Source organism: Pseudopodoces humilis, chromosome 3 (assembly GCF_049639895.1).
Source record: "Pseudopodoces humilis isolate 2021_Gansu_Grassland_sample_001 chromosome 3, ASM4963989v1, whole genome shotgun sequence".
Taxonomy (NCBI): domain Eukaryota; kingdom Metazoa; phylum Chordata; class Aves; order Passeriformes; family Paridae; genus Pseudopodoces; species Pseudopodoces humilis.
The window spans coordinates 108,500,477-108,519,090 of NC_142202.1; the positions used below are offsets into that span (position 1 = coordinate 108,500,477).

Below are 18,614 nucleotides of genomic sequence, written 5' to 3' on the forward strand. Positions count from 1 at the left end.
GAAAAGTGGCTCAGCTGCTGCGATAAAAGGGTTGAGATCAGCAGCACAAAATCCATCTGGAGGTCAGCCATTGGTGGTGTGTCCCTGGGGCTGCAGCTAGGGCCAGTGTTGTGCATAAGCATCTCCTGTAGAAGAGTGAAAAAGCTGAATCCAGACTCTTCTTCGTTTTCATTGAAAAGAAATACACCGGACACAAACTGAAAAAAAGGAAGATTAGTTTAAACATTAAAAAAGTTAGCAATAAAACCTTCTTTTTATGGTAAGGTGGTCAAGTGTTAGCACAGTTTGCCTAGACACACTGTGGACTCAGTCTTTGAAAATACTCTAATCCTGACTGGGCATGACCCTGAGCAACCAGCTCTGGTTTGACCCTGCACTGAGCAGGGTGCTGGACTAAATGTTCTCCAGCCTTGCCCTTCAGCTGCAGCTATTCCCTGATTCTTACTTATCTTCCTTCCCTTATAAAAATGTCTTTATGCAACACATCCCTATAAAAGCTCTGTATAAAGCAAAATTTTCTTGGTACATTCAGGAGTGTTGATGTGCTGGTATCAAACTACTCCTGGTTCCTGTTTGACCTCTCACTGCAGACCACTTAACTTAAAATGATCAATTGCTCATACTGATTTAGCACTCCTTAGAATCATTTTATCACAGACTTTATTTCACAAATTTGGGCACTTTTTTGACTGGCACTTGTTGAAGTTTTTACTCAAATTAAAATCAAACTCTGTGGAAGTAAAATAGCTTCTAGTATGTTCTTAGTTTAGGTTACAAGCTCCTGTTAGATCTGGATTTGAGACTGCATTCCTAGTTTACTAATAGATATAACCCACTGTTGTTTGTGCTTCATTGGCTCTTTTGGTAGGAATCTTTTTAACTTCTCTTGGATCTTTTTTTTTTTTTTTTTCTCCTGACTTGAGTCATCAGCACAAAAGCTGGAGTTGATTCAGCTTCTCAGTTCTTACCTGGCTGCTTAAATCCAGTTGGCCTGGTTTAATGTTCACATAATGTAATGTCCACGTAAGTGTAATGTTCACTTACGTGTGCTTTGCTGGCAATGTAAAAAGTTGAATGACTTCAACCAAACTCTTGTTCCTTTTCTGATGCCTTTTTTGTTCTCTTCTGCTGAGTGTGCTGCAAATACCTCTGCCCTGGTTCCAGGTGGCAGCCCCAGACAATTTTACTGTGCTCAGCAAACTTCAAGAACTGTTCTTTCTCTGGTTCTGTGGCTGCAGGAATGTAATGACGGGCGCAGCCACTGAGCTGAGCTGACCATGCACTTGGGTATCATGACTCCCACACTTTCTCCTAGGCTATTCCATTATTCAGCATCACTGTTAAGCATCTTCCCTGTGAATCATTGTGCCCATGATTCTGATGTATTGGAAGATGTAAAATGGTGTGAGATAGGAAAGTGCTCAGGATTCTTTTTTCCCCTCTCCAACGTGATCGCTCTTACGTATTCATGCTGCTGTTTTACATTTCCGTTTCAAATTTATCGCCTTCTTTGCTCTGCATTTATTCCCTCCCACACTTTAAAATTCTTCAAATCACTCCTGTCTTTTTCTTTCCCACAGCAGTGCCAATCATCTTGTCCTGTTAACATTCCCACAGACATCTTGGAGCTTGTTCTTCAATGGCAGGAGTTATTCACTTCCCATACCTCTGTCACCTTTATTCTCTCTCTCGCTCTCTCTTTAAACTGTGCTGAGGTGTTGTGAAGTGACATAATCACTTGTCTTTCTTTACCTGGAAGTATTCTGGTGCTGAAACCTGGGAATGCAATGACTTTTTCCAAATGCTAATTATGTTACCTTACCCAGGTTGTTGGTCCTGGTCAGCTTTTGGTCCCCATCTTGATCTTTCATGCTTTGAAGACTTTGATCCATCGGCAGATTTGTGAGTGCTGACCTGCTGCATGAGTTGTCATGGGTCACGCGTGGGTTGTCATGAATATGACAGATAAAATTGCTGCTAATAATACAATTCAATAGGAGATATTCACAGCCTTCCCACACATTGGTACTTCCGCTGCTGGCGCTGAAGGGAGTGTTCTCTTCTTCTGCACTTTGTTCTGCACCAATCTTGCCTTCTCTGCATTAGCAATATTCTGTTTGAAATTATTTATTATATGTGATCCCCCATTCATTTATTTGAAATAAACCATACTAGACAAAAATCTATTAGAGATTCTCTTCAAAAAGAGTCCAACTGTAAACTATCGCTGCTTTATTTTAGCATTCAGGTGTATGGATTGCAGTGATCTCTTTCAAACATCTTCCAAACATCTGTTGAATTTGCACAGGCTTGTGTTTGCCTACCACATTTCTGCCTGTATTTAAGAAAGCTGTATTTATGTTTGTCTAGTCATGGAGTTCTATGAGTTGGTGACACAACCCCAGATGATGAAATTTAAAGATTGTCCTAATACCTTGCTTTTGATTTGTGTGAAATTTTCAGATTTTTTTATTAACATTTGGAAACAATACACTAAATCAAGAAAGCACTCAAATAATGAGATCTCAAGAGTAATTTAAGAGACAAGGTTGAATGGTTAGAAAACTTTATTCTGCAAAAACAGGATATAGAGAGAATACAAGATTCTCTTTTTCTAGTTCAGCCACTTTGAGTGGCTTTCCAGATTGCAGCAGATTCTGTACATTGATAAATGGAGGTCTGAGATAGTGGAAAGAAAGAAGCTTGGGTTTGCTTCTCTGTTATCTGCAATTTTGAAGACTGAAATCTCTGTCTGGGATCTGTTTGTTCTTTCCTTTGAATATAAAACTGCACGGACTTCAGGTCAATTTTATTTATGTAAGTTCTGCAGTGTTCTGTTACTTAACAAATTCATGTTGTAAATACCAGTGACTCTGGCTTCCCATTCACCAAAGGAAGTAATACTTCATACGAAGAAGTATTCTTTGACAAATGTTTGACAGTATTTGTCAGACATAGCAAAATCTGCACAACTGAATTCTCCATGATTATTACATATAAAGAATTCTGGACAGAAAATTATTGCATATTTAAAAAAATACTCTGTTGCTTGCAGCATGCAGCTGCCCTGTGGATTATACAATCACTGTTTGAGAATAATGACTTCTAAAGAATAGAAAAAATACCTCAGGGTTATTTTTTTGCCTTTTAAAATTTTACTTTGAAAAAATATTCCTTTCATCACCTTTTCCTCTAGAAGTACTTCTAAAATAGTTCTTAGCCTGTAATTCTGCCTACATTTTAGGGGCAGAGGAAATGCTGTTGGTTTTGAGCATTAAGCTTGCATAAATATTTTACTTCAGAAAAAGTATACTTTGTATGGTAGTAAATAATCCAGCAAAAATAATTATTTTGTGTTTATCTTGATAAACGGATTAATTTAATTAGCAAATTGGAATACAGCAGTTGTAACTGGGGAATGGCTCAAAGGCATTAGAGGAAAAGTCAAAGATGTGGGCCATTAAAATTTAAATATAATCTCTAGACTTAAATTGATATTTTAAAAAATCCTAGCAGTGCCTTGAAGATTCTTCATGGCACAATTTTGTACTTGGTAACTACTCTGTCTTCCATAAAAGCTTTGGTAATCTTTGTGCTTTCAAAACGCCCCATCCCTGAAAATAGCCAAGGTCAGATTTGACAGATTGCTCATTGCAGGGGGGTTGGACAAGATGACCTTTAAAGGTCCCTCCTATGATCCGGTGACATTTAGTAGCTTTTGAACATTTATTTTACAGCTTTGTAGCTAACTCTACCTGTAAGTGGATGTTTATATAGAAAGCTGTCTGTCTGTCATCCACCTTTCCTTTGTACCTTTACAGAAACAAGGCAGCAAGCTGGGGCTGTCTTTAGGGATGCCAGAATACGTGTCTTTATCAGTGAGTGTGGTTTCAGTCCCTGGCTTTGTGTTGCTGCCAGGGTGGGCTCAGTTTAAGCCCCTGTGGCTTCACAGTGCCCCTGGTCCGTGACCACCGCGCTTCCTTGGCTTGTAGCCTTGGCAGACTGATGGGAGTCTGCTGGTGCTTAGCAAGGGGCTTTTTATGTGCAAATTTTATATATTCTGTCCATCACTACAGTGAATGTGATGCCTTGAAGGCTTCAATGGGCTTCTCTTAATAAGGTCTAATATATAGCAGACTGCCCTGAGACAATCTGGAACTTGATACAGGAATTGTTTTATTGGGAAATTGGTTCTTTTTAAAATCTGATCACTGTATATGGCCTGGTCCATGTCCCTTCAGAAATTTGGCTGTCTTGTTGGTGTATGTAAAATACTTTGTAAATGGCAACCAGGCATTGCCATCAGATTTTAAGATTTACAAGGACGTTGACAGAACAGGAAATAGTAACTCTCAGTTGCTCTCTCCAAAAGATAAGACACTATTCTTTGTTCAAGCTGTATTTCTTATCTTCAAGGAATGTTTCTTGGTCCATAACTGTCTTCAGTTGCCTCCATGTGTCAAAGAAAAACAAACATGCTTGAGGCACACTGAGATTCATTCCTAGTCTAAATTACTGCATCAGCTGCAGGGTTTATCCTTGCCATGAGAAGGGGTTGCTATCACTGGATATCATCCAATGTTAGAACTCTCTTTAGCACTCTTTCAAGTGCTTTTTTAAAGAGTTGTAACCTTACTGTGTTACACACATTTTGGAGCATGAATTTCTTCTTATTCAAGTCAATGAAACCAGGGCTGTGGAATGAAATAGAGCAGTTCCAAGTGATCCTTTGAGAGAGCAGGTGCTACAGCCAAGGTGCCTCTTGCTATGTGTTGTAATTTCTGAGCCTAAATTTAGCTGTGTGGCCTGAGGAAATTGTAACATAGTTGGTGGGATGTCAAGTGAACCGAAGCAGGACCTGTCCATCTCAAGTTGAAGGACGAATATGAAGTTCTGACTGTAAAATCTCATTTATGACTAAAATACATAGATCCTACTTTAAAAATTCATAATAAATTGCAAATTAATACTTAAATATTTTTTGTATTTTCAACAGTGAGGAAACAATCAGCTTTCTACAGTAAGCTCTGGTGGCTGCAAGGAAAAAGAAAGCATTGAAAGAAATTAATATTTTATGGTAAATATTGGTATGGAACACCTTACATCAAAGGGCACAAGATAGAGAGGACTGGAGTTTTTTAGTCAGACACTTTTTCCCCCTTAACTGAGATACTGTGCACTGTATAAAAAATTAGTATTTTGGATTAATGGTTGAAATTTTTGAGTGCTCCACCGCCGGCACTCTCCATTCATAGATTATTTGCATTGTTCTAATTTAAGTGACTAAAGAGGAAATTAAGTGGTCTATAGCTATGTGATAAGCTTTTAATTGGAGTTGTATCCATAACTTCTGTGAATTGATTCATGTAACCAGAATAGAATATTACCATGAAATCATGTTAATAGATTGCAAAAATAATTAGAAAATTAAAGTTAAATCACCAATAAATATTAGCAGATAATTTGATGAGCTTACTTGTGAAGAAATATAAACATAACTAAATATGCATTGCTTGGTGATGAGGTGAAGGCAGCTGTGATAAGGTTGTGAGCAAAACTCAGGGTGAAATTAACTGGGGCACAAGTGGTCATAATTAGGAATGCAGAACTGAGTAGCAGGTAAAAAGTCATCGTGTACTAACAGAATTTTAATCACTGGTTTTATTAAAGACTCCCTTCATTTGGTTGTTTAAATCTATCTTGGACAAAGTGATGGTTGGACGGGGCTGCAGAGAACAACTCACATCAGATTATTGTGTCTGCATCTGTTTGTCTGGACATGCACAAGTCAGAGAGGCAGTTGCTGTGGGACTGAAGTTATGACTTCATGAAAGTTTTACTTTACAATTTCTGAAATAAGTGATTACATATTTTTTTGACCTTTGCAATTGGAATCTTTTAATACAGTTTTTGAAGGGAAAAAAAATTTCAACAGGTCCTTTAGGCTCTAGAAAGTATATTTGATCGTTAAAGCGTGGCTGAGAGTGGAGACAACTAAAAGATCATAAACGTGGCCAGCAATACTAGCACATATATGGACTGTTGCATGCTGCTGGGTCTCAAAACTAAGTTCAGAATCTTCCTGGCAGACTTAGTTACCTGGAGTAACTGCAAGTGTGGTTTAGGAATCAGTTCTAGTTCCCAAATGTGTGTAATCACTTAATGTGAAATCTACAAAAAATGAACCAGTATGTTCCCAAAGCTAAACAAGTTCATAAGCTGGGTTTGTGAAGGTGTGAAGCAACCAGAAGATTATAAGAAGCTATAAAAGAATAAAAAAGTAGAGGATGAGAAAGTCTTGTTTTCAAGAAAACAAGAAGCTTCACAGAACTTCATAGAAAGAGTTATTTCTGGTTTCTCCAGTTCTGACATGGGCTTCTGATTAAAACTGAATTACTTAAAGTAAAACAAACAAACAAAAAAAACCACAAACCCAAACAACTAAACAAAAAGTAAAACCTATTGTAAAGTAACAGCTGGACTTCCTGTAGGTTGGACGCAATATTTGGGTTCTCCCCTTCTGCCTTTGGCTTTCCTAAACCTTTTTTCCTTTTCTACTTTCCTATCAAAAGTAGAATGAGTTGCAATTTTTGTGTGGAAATGTTTTACTACTGGAAGATGCTTTGGTTTGGGGAGTATCATGCATTTGGGTTCATTGTTTGAAGCTCCATGTTTCAGAAGGAAGCTGACTGTTTAAATATAGATCAGCTGCTTTGAAATAAGATCAATTTTCTGTCACTCACTTGTATTTTAATGTATTTGCTATTTAATTACTGTCAATTTAATACTGACAATGCCGTGTCAAGCTCTTTTATTAGAGAGTGGGCCAACATATAGAATAACTAAATGGTTTGGAAGTGTTTTAAATATTCACCTTCTGAAACCATACTGATACCTCATACATGAAATGCCTGTATAGGAGCTAATTCTGCATCAATTTTTTCATTATTTTATTTTTGTTGATTTCTCTTTAGAGCTGTATCATACTTCATAAGAAATATGGAGATACTGAATAAACGGAGAGTTCAAAACATAGAAGTGGAACTGGTTCTGGTCCTTTCCTGGGCGGGGTCAATGGAAGACTGTTTCTTGAATTCTAGTTAGGAAAAAGAAAAAGGTCTGGGATTTAGGAAAAGGGGGAAAGTAAATCTGATCTGTCTTCAAATAAACAGGCTCTTAAATGGCCCATCATGTTCTCTATTCTGTTTGTGAAATCATGAAATCAGTCTTGTAAGGAGAAACTAGGATAAATCCATTTTATAAATACATTACAAGTGCATTGATATCTCAGAATTACTCAGATTTCTTTCTTTTTTTTTTTTTTTTTTCTGGTCATCATGTTCATGCTCTAGGGGAAAAAACCCTTTCTTACCAGTATTATTTCACTTTAGAGCCATTGGAATCTTTACATATGACTTTTAGGTCTCATTGTATCTAATCTCTATCTTTCTAACGTAAATAAAAAATAATAGCAGAGGATTTAACAGAATAGACAACAGTGTCATCTGTAATGAAAACAAGAAGTAATATTTCTATATGACAAATTTTAAGTATCAACACCTTTTTTTTGTCTGCAGTTTTATCTGGGGATTAACAGAAGAGACTATTTGTTTTAAAGTGTTGCAGCAAAATAAATCCCACCCTATAATACCAGGATAAAATAGCAATTATGTAAGAAATCTATTATTCATTGCTTCATTTTTTTTGCTGTCTGACTGCATGCTGTTTGACAGTGGACTTTTTTCTCTCCTTTTTTTTTTTCTTTTTTTTTTTTTCCCTTTGAACCGGGCTGCTTTTGCTGGCTTGGCAGTAAACGCTGTTTTCTCTCAGCACAGCCATTAAATCTCTCACCTGCATGTCCTGTGCAGAGCTGCAGTTGAGAGATAAGGTTGGTCTCTCTCACAGCAGTGAGCATTTGTATTCCAGGCTCTTCTTTCAAGGGCATTTTGCTGTGATGAAGCGTCTGAAATGACAAGGAAAACATACAGGCATGTTAAATACCCTTGCTAGTCTGAGACGAGTAAATGGAAATGATTTAAAAATACATTTTGAAGCTGTTAACAGAGCTCATGGATAACTGCAAATCACAGTTTTAGGCAGGAGCATTACAGACTTATTCCAACTGGCATCATCTGTTAAATAACAAATAGTAATGGAGAGTCCTTGTACTGCCCAGCTTACACTTAAAATCGAAATAAAACACAAAGCTCTGAGCCATTCTGAATATGTGTTCCTGCATGCTCTTCATCCAAGGTCACAAAGGTAGTTCTTGTGAAGAATTGAATCCATTTCTTTAGTGTCTTATTCCTGTGACAGCCCCTGAGTACCCCCGTCTTCCCACTGGGAACTGAGAGAGTGCTTGGGATTTCAGTTTCCTGCAGCTGTCAGAGCTCTGGCCTGGCATCCTCTGTGTGTGTGAATCTTGTACAGAATCCTTATAGGACCTGGTTTTAATTTTGTTTTCAAGTACTGCAAGAATAATGTAAGGACTTCACTTGTTTTGTAGTCTTCAGTCATTATCACTTTTATAAAATTAAAGACAGCATAAAAATCTGTTTTACATGTGCTCATCAATATTGAATGCATTGACAGAGCAGCTATCAGCATTCCTATTTTGCTGTTGGAGAAACTGAGGCACAGTGATAACTTTATGTGTAGTATTCAGTTTAAGATTAGCACATAAATTACAGCATCAGTTTATACATACGTGCTAGATGTTTATGTTTCGGTTGTAGTTGCTGGAAATCTATTAGCAGCCAGAGGCTGGAGAGACATTCAGCCCATCCTAAACTACACAGCAAGTGATTCTCAGTAAAATCCCCCTCTAATAGGCCATGGAGTGCATTGAACAGGGAGTGTATGGAGCAGTTGCCCAAATAATAAGTGCTAATTTAAATATCTTAAAGAACCTCTTGGGGCCTCTGGCTGTTGGTTCAGAGGAGAGGAATCTTCCAGAGGTCGTTGATCATGTCTGTCAAGCCTGTATGTGTGTCTTGGATATCCTTAGGCAACTTCCATTGCCTTAGCTATCCATGCTGGAGCCATGAAATTAATTCCCAAATCTGTTGCTTATACTGGCAATGTGTATCCCAGCATGTGGGGATCTATGTTTAGTTCTCTTAATTTGAAACCTATGCAATTTATCAATGATCCTGTGTAGCTAGGCTGCAAAGAAATTCAGTTTACACTGCAGGGTTATGATTTTCTTCTGTTGCCAAGGATTCATGTGTGTGTTATGTATTCTGTAGGTGGTCATGGGTTCACCAGACGAATCGAGGATGTCCTGACTACTGAACTGCAGCAGTTCATTTTGCCAGAGAGAGGGGTTTGCATTTTGGGACCATAACAGTTGTTTTCCTGTGTTGATCTGGCACAGAAAAGGATTTGTAACCATTCTGAGTTGACAGAAGACACACGCACAGATTTCCACCCCCTCACACCTCCCTGAATTTACTTGGAAGCGAGGGACTATGAATGGTACAGCCACGTTAAAATAATTGAGCAGCTCTGACTCACAGTTGCAGCTTGTGTGTAGCTAAATGAGACAGCAGAGTGATGCTGCCTGACTGACACAGTTGTTTATGCAGTCACTGAAGTATTCTCCCATCATGTGCAGGTCTTTGAGTTGTTTGGTATTACCTTTATTAAGGAGGGAGAAATCCTTCATAATGCTGATGACTTGTTTTATTTTCTTGGATACCCTCAGATTCCAAGAGCTAGAAGCGTGACTAACAGAAAGTTATTGCCTACAGAAAAGCAAAATATTACTTAAAATACAGCAAAGCTACCTTTCCTAAAAGCAAAGCCAGCCAACTCATTTTCTAAGATTAAAAGTTGCTACATGTATGAGGAACTTATTGATTTAGGATTATTCTAAGTTTAATGAAACTTTTCTTGTCTGGTCAGAATTCTGTGTCTTTAAAAATCTTCATAGGAATGATTATTAATTATGAGAAGGGGTGAATTGAAGTCCTTTTTTTTTGTCACAATTGATGTCAGTTTGGGATTTGTAGAAACTTGAGAGGGGTCAGACTCATCATGGGAAAATCAGTGGGTTTGTAGTTGTTGGATAGTTCAGTGTTCCTTATTTACTGCAAATGATAGTTAAATGTTCTATTTAAAATATATATTTCCAAGCAGTTTGATGGCCATTCTGTTTGTGGTGTGCTCCTCTGGCTGGACTTCACTGGTGCTTCCATTCTTTTGGGGGCAGTTGACCTTAGCACAAGCCAATGCTCACTGTCATGAGGAAAAAAAATATTTTCTTGCTATAGGTGAGCTGAACCCTGCCCAGTCTTCAGTGTTCTATTTTCTTTATGTCCTTGTGAAACACCTTTCAACTCCTAACCAAAGGAGTTAACTTTGCTCCTGAAGAATGTTTGTGGTTGGCCTTTCTTTTCTTCTGCTGCAGACAAAGAAATTGGAAGAACTGTCTTATTTTTCTGGATTATTTTTTCCAGGGCTGTCTCTTACATTTCTAAATTTTTATGAGGCCTTGAAAGTGCTTACATTTATAATTCCATTAAAAATGAGATTATATTTGTAAATGTATGTTCCTACTGACATGAAGGAGCATGGTTTAAATGCTGTTTACTTGTGCAGTGGGCTGAATGAGATCAACAGAGATGCACATCATTAAAAGCACTTCAGTCAGCCATAAAGTGAATCCATTCCCAGTGATCCATTCAGCCCTCAAAGGGTCATTGATGGAGGCCTCCTTTTTATTTTTCTGGATTTGTTCATTGACTTAGTAAGGTTTGCACCTGCAAGCAGAGCTGCTACAGAAAGAACCCCTCTAGTACCAGTGATAGCAAGCACAAGCTTCACCCAGAGAGGAAGAAAGTCAGGCTCTGAATTTAGCTGCTGGTTTTGGTTACCACGTGGTTGTTACTGTGAGGTCCAGAGCCACTGAAGTTTCCCTAAGGCTAAATCAGTTTGCTTGCAAAAGAAGGGTCAAGATTTTGCAGCAGTTGTTTTGATGACTTGAGAGTTGAGCTTGCAAGTCTTAAATCTGTGGTGTTGCTTATATGTGTTAAGCTGAGACACAGCTGGAACTACAGAAGAAAAACAACTCCACACACAGGAGTAAAGGCTGTGCTGTCCTAGGAGCTGTACAGATTGAGAAAGCAAGATTCCTGGCTGGAATGACATGGCTTTCATTTTCCTTTTGGACGAGGAAATGAAAATATAGAAGTTGATGAAAATATAAGACCTGATCATCAGGTCTTAATCATCAGTCTCATGATGCTCTGGGGTTACTGTGGTGCTTGTGAAGGAACAATAACCTGGAATATTGCTCTGAGTTCTAGAACCTGTCTGATGCCTGTGCATGTAACTGTGAAAACTCGGTATTTTCATACTCAGCCTGATTTTACAAATGAGCCTCAACTGCTCCTAAGTTCAGCCCCTGAGACATTCACCCATATCAAGAAGTGCCCCTTGAATTCCATGCACAGCTGTTACTATGGGGAAACATTGAAACAAATTAAGACACTTCTGAGTAACTGTTCAAAACTCTCCACTTTCTGTTCTCAGAATTTATGGTCATGGCCTTAAACTCCATATAAATTTGGTGAGGGATGTCAGTAGAGTTACATACTGGTACCAGTTTGTGATCTGAAGAACCTACTGAATGAGTATCAGTACAATGCTGAAGTCCAGGTCTATCTGTATCAATTTCTATTTATTGAATATAATACTTTAAAATATGCATGAAACATGGCTTAATTTTTTCTTGGGAGCTTGGTGAACTGAATTTAGCAAGACTATCTAGAGACAAAGTTAGGAAATTTTTTGAAAGAAATTTAAATAATTTTTCTTTAAATTTGGGTGAACAGCAAGTCTCCTGAACTGGAGAAATAAGTCAGTATTAACCAATTGTAAAGCATTCAATAATAAATTTTTCATTAACATTAGGTGAGACTATAAAGAATTGTGGAGTGCCCTGAAAAAAAAACATTCACATAGGAATATGTCTTGATTTCAAATGAGAAGTGAGCAGTAACAAATAGAATGTGACGTATATTGAAAGATACTAGTTGGAGTACTCAAAAGCTTTGTAGAGTTCTTCTGTTAGGTAATCTTTGTTTTCAGGAGGCAAAATTGACTAGGTTATCTTTGTAAAGAGCTCCCTAAAATACTCTAGTGAGCTAGAGTGGTTTTTAAGCGGAAAAATTAAGTTATACTTTGGAATAAGCAAGAAGAAGCAAGAAATGAAAGTAACAGGTCTCAGCAAGGTTTCCTTAGTCAGATGGAGTGGAAATGTTGCAGTGATTCTCTTTTGAAAGGAGATGAACAGTGGAAGTACAGGAATAATCATGAAGTGGAACAGGTCATTTTGCACATCAGGTGCCAATTTTCATAAGATTAAAGCTATTGAAATTGACAGGTGACAGTTTTTAAAGAAGAAGAAAGGAAAAAAATAATTCCAGAACTATCCTGTGTAGCTCTATAATGTAAGATCTTCTTTTCCATCACTCTTGTGAGACCACACTCAGGCCACGAATCACTCTGATTCTGGATGCCTTTATGGACCTTAGAGACCATCATGATCTGATTCTTGATCATATCTTTTGCCAAATGCCTATTTTGTTTTCATCCTGATGGTCCATCACTGTTAAAACTTTCATAAGACTCAGACACACACCTCATCTTTGCTTTCAGTGTTTCCTTCCAGCTCTTTGATAGCACTTACTGGCTTCTCACTTTTCTGATGCCGTGATTTTTCCATTGCTGTGTGCCTACAACTTCAATCAGGCCTTTATGGCTTTTTTTCTCTGTTACCATATACATATTATATTCAAATATACGAATGAAAGGTCCTATAAACACTTACAAAAATATTAACTTCAAATTCTTTCTAAAAAGTGGTTTCCCGTGGTATATGAAAAATCTTGACAGTGATTAAGTGACCAGTGCACAAAGCAATTGATGATCATGACAAACAATATTGATTCATTTTCTGCCTTTTGCTGCCCTATCCATTTCTGTTGGTCTATATAGTCTGGGTTTGTAAAATATTTAGTCCTGGGATATGTTTTTGTCCTGGCTGTGGATCTTAGTTTGTGATTACTGCTGGATAGGTTGCTAAAAATTCATGTTGAAAAGTGGGAAAATTATTTAATAGAACTTGGAAAAAAATTGTTTGGTAAGAGAGATTGGCTTATCTGTCTCAGCATCATCTAATGTCACGGCCCTCTCACAGTAAAGAATTTCCTCCTAAACCCAATGTTAATATAATTAGGAGTTTATCTGTGAGTGGAGGTAAGCAGACCAGTCTTTTAGACTGAGCCATGAGATGCTCCTAGGTTCATACCAGTAGTTAAATATTTAATGCTTCTTATTAATCTGATGTATCTATAAATGCCAATTTTAAACTTAAAACAATTAATAGTAATTTATGGATCACAGAAATGAAACGGTAGAGGAAAAATAATGGTGCCAGTCTGGAATGAAGATCGCTTTAGAAGTCCCAGACATGTAGATATTTTATTTCTATCATTAAAAAAATTATAAAACTTGCAAAGAATAAATAGATCACATCACTGAGTCAGCAGGTGTAAAGCATCTTCACTTATGCTTGTTTCTTTTGTTGAACACGATTGTATTTGTGAGGGGTTAACCCTTAGGATGGATGGTGTAAAGGTTGCCTAGTGTGAAGTCCTAATTTCAAGGAAATTTTCATGTTCTGTTCTTTGAAGGGGTATTGACTTCCAAATCACACACAGACATGCCTCTGATCTTCCTGGGGATGAGTCACAGTGCAATGTGGATGCAAAGCACTGGCATCAAATTTGCAGCGTGTTGATCACTGCTGATGACAGGACGAGATGTTCTCTAATCCCATGTGTGGGGTTATAGAGTGTGCTTTATTAAAAAACAGGACTTAGAACTATTAAAAGCAGAGTGCTGAGATTTTGTTGATTTGAGGGGTTTTTTATTAGTGCTCTGCTGTAGATTTTAAAGCATAATAAAGTAACAAATGTTACCTTGAGCTTAGTGGCTTTAAATGGTGGGTTACTTTACACTCAGAGTGGAGCTTTCAGTGTCAGGCGATCGCTTTTCTTTTTTTTTGCCACCATAAGCACTCAGCTGAAACAACAGCTATGACTCAGTTGACAGTGAACGCTGCTTGAATTGATTTAGTCCGAGTTCAGATTTAGCACATAATCATGTTCAATTTGATCCACTGTGCTGCCTAGAGATAAAAGGGTTGAAAAAATAGATTTAGCTTATGTCAGTCTTTGTGGTGATGTCATTGCCATGAGAGATGGAATAGCGCTGTTACTATGCTGTGCCTGCTCAGTTGGTGGGTGTACGGGGGACAGGCAACCAGCAACTCACTTTAAGTGCACAGAGCTCGTGTTGGAGGCTTGCAGGCATTGCCAACGCTGAAACTGAATCTTGGACTGTTCAATTGCAGTACTGAAGATTTTTTTTTCATTGTTTTGTTGTTTTTTTCCATCGTTTGTGACTGAGCTTGCCTAACTCTGTGTTCAAAGGCGGGGGATGCCAGCCCGTAGCATGGACTGTGATGTTTCCACTCTGGTTGCCTGTGGGGTTGATGTGGAGGTTTTTGCCAGCCAAGAGGTTAAGGTATGCGCCTGCAATCCTTTTGTTGCTTGTCAGAAAAGCCTTTGGGAGCAATAGGCATTTGAATGTAGCAATTGAAAATAAGAGGGCAGATGAGATTCTGCTGCGGTGGTAAAAGACACGCAGTTAAAAAAACCTGTTATTTAGGGGCGAGAAATATGGGAAAGGAAATGTGCCTGCTTTTTACTGTGTTTTGATAAGCTGAAAGAATAGCCTAGTGTTTACTCTTTAATGATATAAGAAATGGGTTATATAACTGACATCTGTGCATATGCATTTTTCATATTCATAAAAAATCTTTCATTGTGTTGATTTTGTCAAGTTATTTTTAGTCCAATGTCACTTTTTAGATCACTCTTACCATAAATGTTATTTATTGATGGTGATAACCTTCAGATATCTTTACTTAGTTGAACAGTAGCCGTTTCTTTTCTTCACATTCAAATCAAATATGCAAGCATAAATTTTTTGTGAAGGGTTGAAAGTTTATAGTAAGTATCTTTGTGCATCTGCAGTGTAACAGAACACAAAAAGTTATGCATCTTGCGTATCATATGCCTACCTGAAAAACAATGCTTAAACCTAAGGCTTGATATGCAGGGCTCATAGTCTCTTAATTAGACAACTGCTGTAGAAAAGTCATTGGGTGTAATTGCTTACTGTTGAAATAAATTAATTTTTTCATTTATTCTCATATTACTGCAAGAAAATCACTGCAAATTAAGTTTGAAAGAGGAATTCTAAGTATGTTTTTCACAGATCAGCTGAAGGAGCTCATAGATGTAATAGAGTGATATTCAGCAGTTTATAAAGGACAAAGGTACAGACAAAATTAGTTTCTAATCTGATGGTTCTTAGTATTGAAAGACTGGAACAGGGTAAGAAGGATTTACAAATTGGAGGTCAAATTTTGAACCTCTGTTCTGTTTGGTTCTGAGTCAAACATTGAAGCCACTGGAAATAAAACTACTTTGTTTTGCGAGAGGTTCTGATGATTTTTATTTCCCTGTTAGTTTGTTGCTCCTTGAGATCATTTATACTTTATACAGATGCTTTTGTGTTGGCACCAAGAGCTTCTTAATTTAAGAAGCTTTTTTCCTAACAGTTAACAGTGAATTTAGAGATTAAAAAGTGAGTAATTCATAGGAATGATTCAGGTGAGGAGTCTTGCCTGCATTGGGACATGTTTCTTGTATTATTTTGAAGTAGCAAAATGTTTATCTGCTCTCTTCTCTTCTCTTCTCTTCTCTTCTCTTCTCTTCTCTTCTCTTCTCTTCTCTTCTCTTCTCTTCTCTTCTCTTCTCATTGAGAGTATTTTCTTTTAACGTGTAGGATTTACACCTGCATTGATATGATCTTGTACCTCGGTCTTGTGGTGTCTCGTCCATGTTTGACGTAAGACCATGCAAGAAATTAGTGTGCTTCTTTTATCCTCATGCTACTCATATGTCAATAGCAATGCAAAAGCAAAATTTTGACTAACATAATTCAGCAGAAAGCATTCCATTGACTTAGGTAAGACTTAGATTAGCCTGATTTAAGCTGCAACATCTATAAAGTGTGGGCCAGTAATATGAGATAAGAGAACAAAAGAGTTACAGAGACATTACAGGAATTGTAACCCTTTTGTGTTACTTGGACTTTCTGTACCTTTTTTGCTTTGGTTAAAGCTGCCCTGTTTTGCTTTTTTCCTCTCTTATGTTTGAATTAAAATGTTGATTGCAAAGACTTTGGGTATATTTACAGTGGGGACTGCACTGCAGACTGCACTGCAGCTTAGAAATGCAAAGTCTACTTTGAAGTTGCCTGACTTAGAGGGTGTGAGCAGTGTGTGCTCTGTGACCCACAGCTCACTGCAGGCTCCTTTCCACTGGCCTGTCCCCAAACTCTGTTGTGGAGGCTGTGGCCAGCTCTGTGCTCATTCTCGAGCTCCCAATGCAGCAGCCTGCAGTGTGGGCATCCTCTCTGTGAAAGTTTCACTGCTGCTAATAATTTAAAGCTGGAGATACCTACTGCTCTTTCCTCACTTCCAGGAGAATTGCAGGGAAAAAAACATTAGGGCTTTATTTTTTGTATGCCAAAGGGCTCATTTCAAAGTCAGGTTTTTTGGTGACATTATGGTCACAGCAAAGAAAAGTTTATGTTGACTTTGATAGGATGGGAAACAAATCTAGGGTTAAAAAGGAAGGAGGCTGTTTCTGAGAAGAGATGGGTGTGGAAGTTGAAGGGCAAAAGCAAGTGCAGAATTCCTGTCTTCTTCACCTACTCTGTGAGTATCCCTCTGCCCAACCCTTTTGTGAGTCATCCTGAAGGCACAGGTAGCATTGACAACTGAAGTCCAGGCTACTGTCCCTTCTCTGATAGAAGGTTTTATTGCAGGGAACCTTCTCCCTGTGTGAAAAGAATGTTCCCTCAGTGGTAGAACAGATATTGAAGATCTTAGAATACGTGGTGGTTGGTGAGATTCACTAAGATGAGCTGTTAGTCCTGTAGAATAGTTCTCTGATGTCAGCAAGGGTTGTGTTCAGGGTTTAGGATGTACTTACAGCATATCTCACTTTTGTTTCAGTTTAGGTTTAGAACTGACATGCGGTTTGGGAGAAGGATGCTGATGTTACTGAGCCGTTGTTCTCCCATGAGGTTTGGGAGAAGGATGCTGATGTTACTGAGCCGTTGTTCTCCCATGAGGTTTGGGAGAAGGATGCTGATGTTACTGAGCCGTTGTTCTCCCATGAGGTTTGGGAGAAGGATGCTGATGTTACTGAGCCGTTGTTCTCCCATGAGGTTTGGGAGAAGGATGCTGATGTTACTGAGCCGTTGTTCTCCCATGAGGTTTGGGAGAAGGATGCTGGCCAACACGGAGCCATTGCTCTGCACTTTGCAGCACATGTTGGCCGCAGCTGCAGGTTAAGGGTGTGAGAAGCCTGCCAGGACTGCAGTAGCAGATCTTGGTGTGTTAAGGTTCTGGAGCAGCAGTTCCCACAGCAGGTGGCAATGGGGACTCCTGGAAGTTGCCACTTCTCAGGATCATCAGTCCCTCAGAGCTGGGGCATTCTTATATAAAGCTGGCTTTGGGCACAGGACCTGGAACAGAGGGAGCTCTCCAGCTTATTGCTGCTTTTCACCTCTGGAGATCTTATTTTGTAGTCATTATGCCCTTAGCATCTGACAGTCAGGCTTGGAAACACTCTGTTTCCATTTGGCCCTTGGAAGAGGGGAGCAATTATTTAGTACTGAAGGCAGAGCTTTTTAGTTGCTGCATTTGGAGCTGTTCATCCTTTCAATGTACAGAGGCTTGTATGGGTACCTTGGCAGTGGCAGCTGGCCACCAGCACTGACACCGTGGGTTTTGGCACCCATTAACTCATCCAACAAGCCCTTCACTTCTGATCACATGCTGCTTTGAGTTTCTAATCCAAAAATTGGGTCAGGCTAATCAACATGCTACTGACTGTAGATCAAGAACTAGAAGAGTTGAGAAGGCATCCAGAGAAATCACGAAGTGCATTTCTTCTTTGAAGTTTACCTGGATAATTAAGATTCTTCAGTGCCTCTAGATGATAATTTCATGTAATGATCTTTATTATATAAATAATTAGTTAATGAATATCTTGTTTATTTCTAATAGAGGAATTCTAGACATAACCAAAACAGTGGAAGAGAATTTAAACTTCTATTTCTTACTCTAAGAAATGTGGTTTTATATGATTAATTCTACATATTCTCTCCTCATTTTTGTTCACACAGACCAGTCCACTCAGAAACAAGGTAGAATTGGTGCAATTTGGCACTGCTGTAATAGAGAAGAAATACTAATGGTCCAGATGGATCACATTCTGAAGACAGTAATGTAATGTGGATGGGACTGTTATCTTAACACAGGGAAAAAAACCTAATGTGTACACGAGCCAGGCAGCAAAGGGAAATGGAAATAGTTTCACTGTTTGGACTGTTGCTTTGGAGGATTAATCCTCATTGGAGCAGGTTCTCTGTCAATTTGTAAACTCATTACTCAGTTCAGA

At 38.4% G+C, this 18,614-nt stretch overlaps 1 protein-coding gene across 3 annotated transcripts in view; it reads left to right on the plus strand.

Annotated features, from left to right (window-relative positions):
• The window catches only part of RCAN2 (regulator of calcineurin 2), an 84,421-nt gene that overhangs the window by 27,026 nt on the left and 38,781 nt on the right, over window positions 1-18,614 (plus strand). The window contains exon 1 of one of the 3 annotated variants that reach the window (XM_005528763.3): window positions 14,175-14,595. The exons of the other annotated variants lie outside the window; for them this stretch is intronic. Coding sequence (XP_005528820.1) covers window positions 14,509-14,595 — 87 coding nt within the window. The 5' untranslated portion in view covers window positions 14,175-14,508. Of the gene's footprint in view, window positions 1-14,174; window positions 14,596-18,614 lie in introns of those variants that run through there. 3 annotated transcript variants of the gene reach the window in all.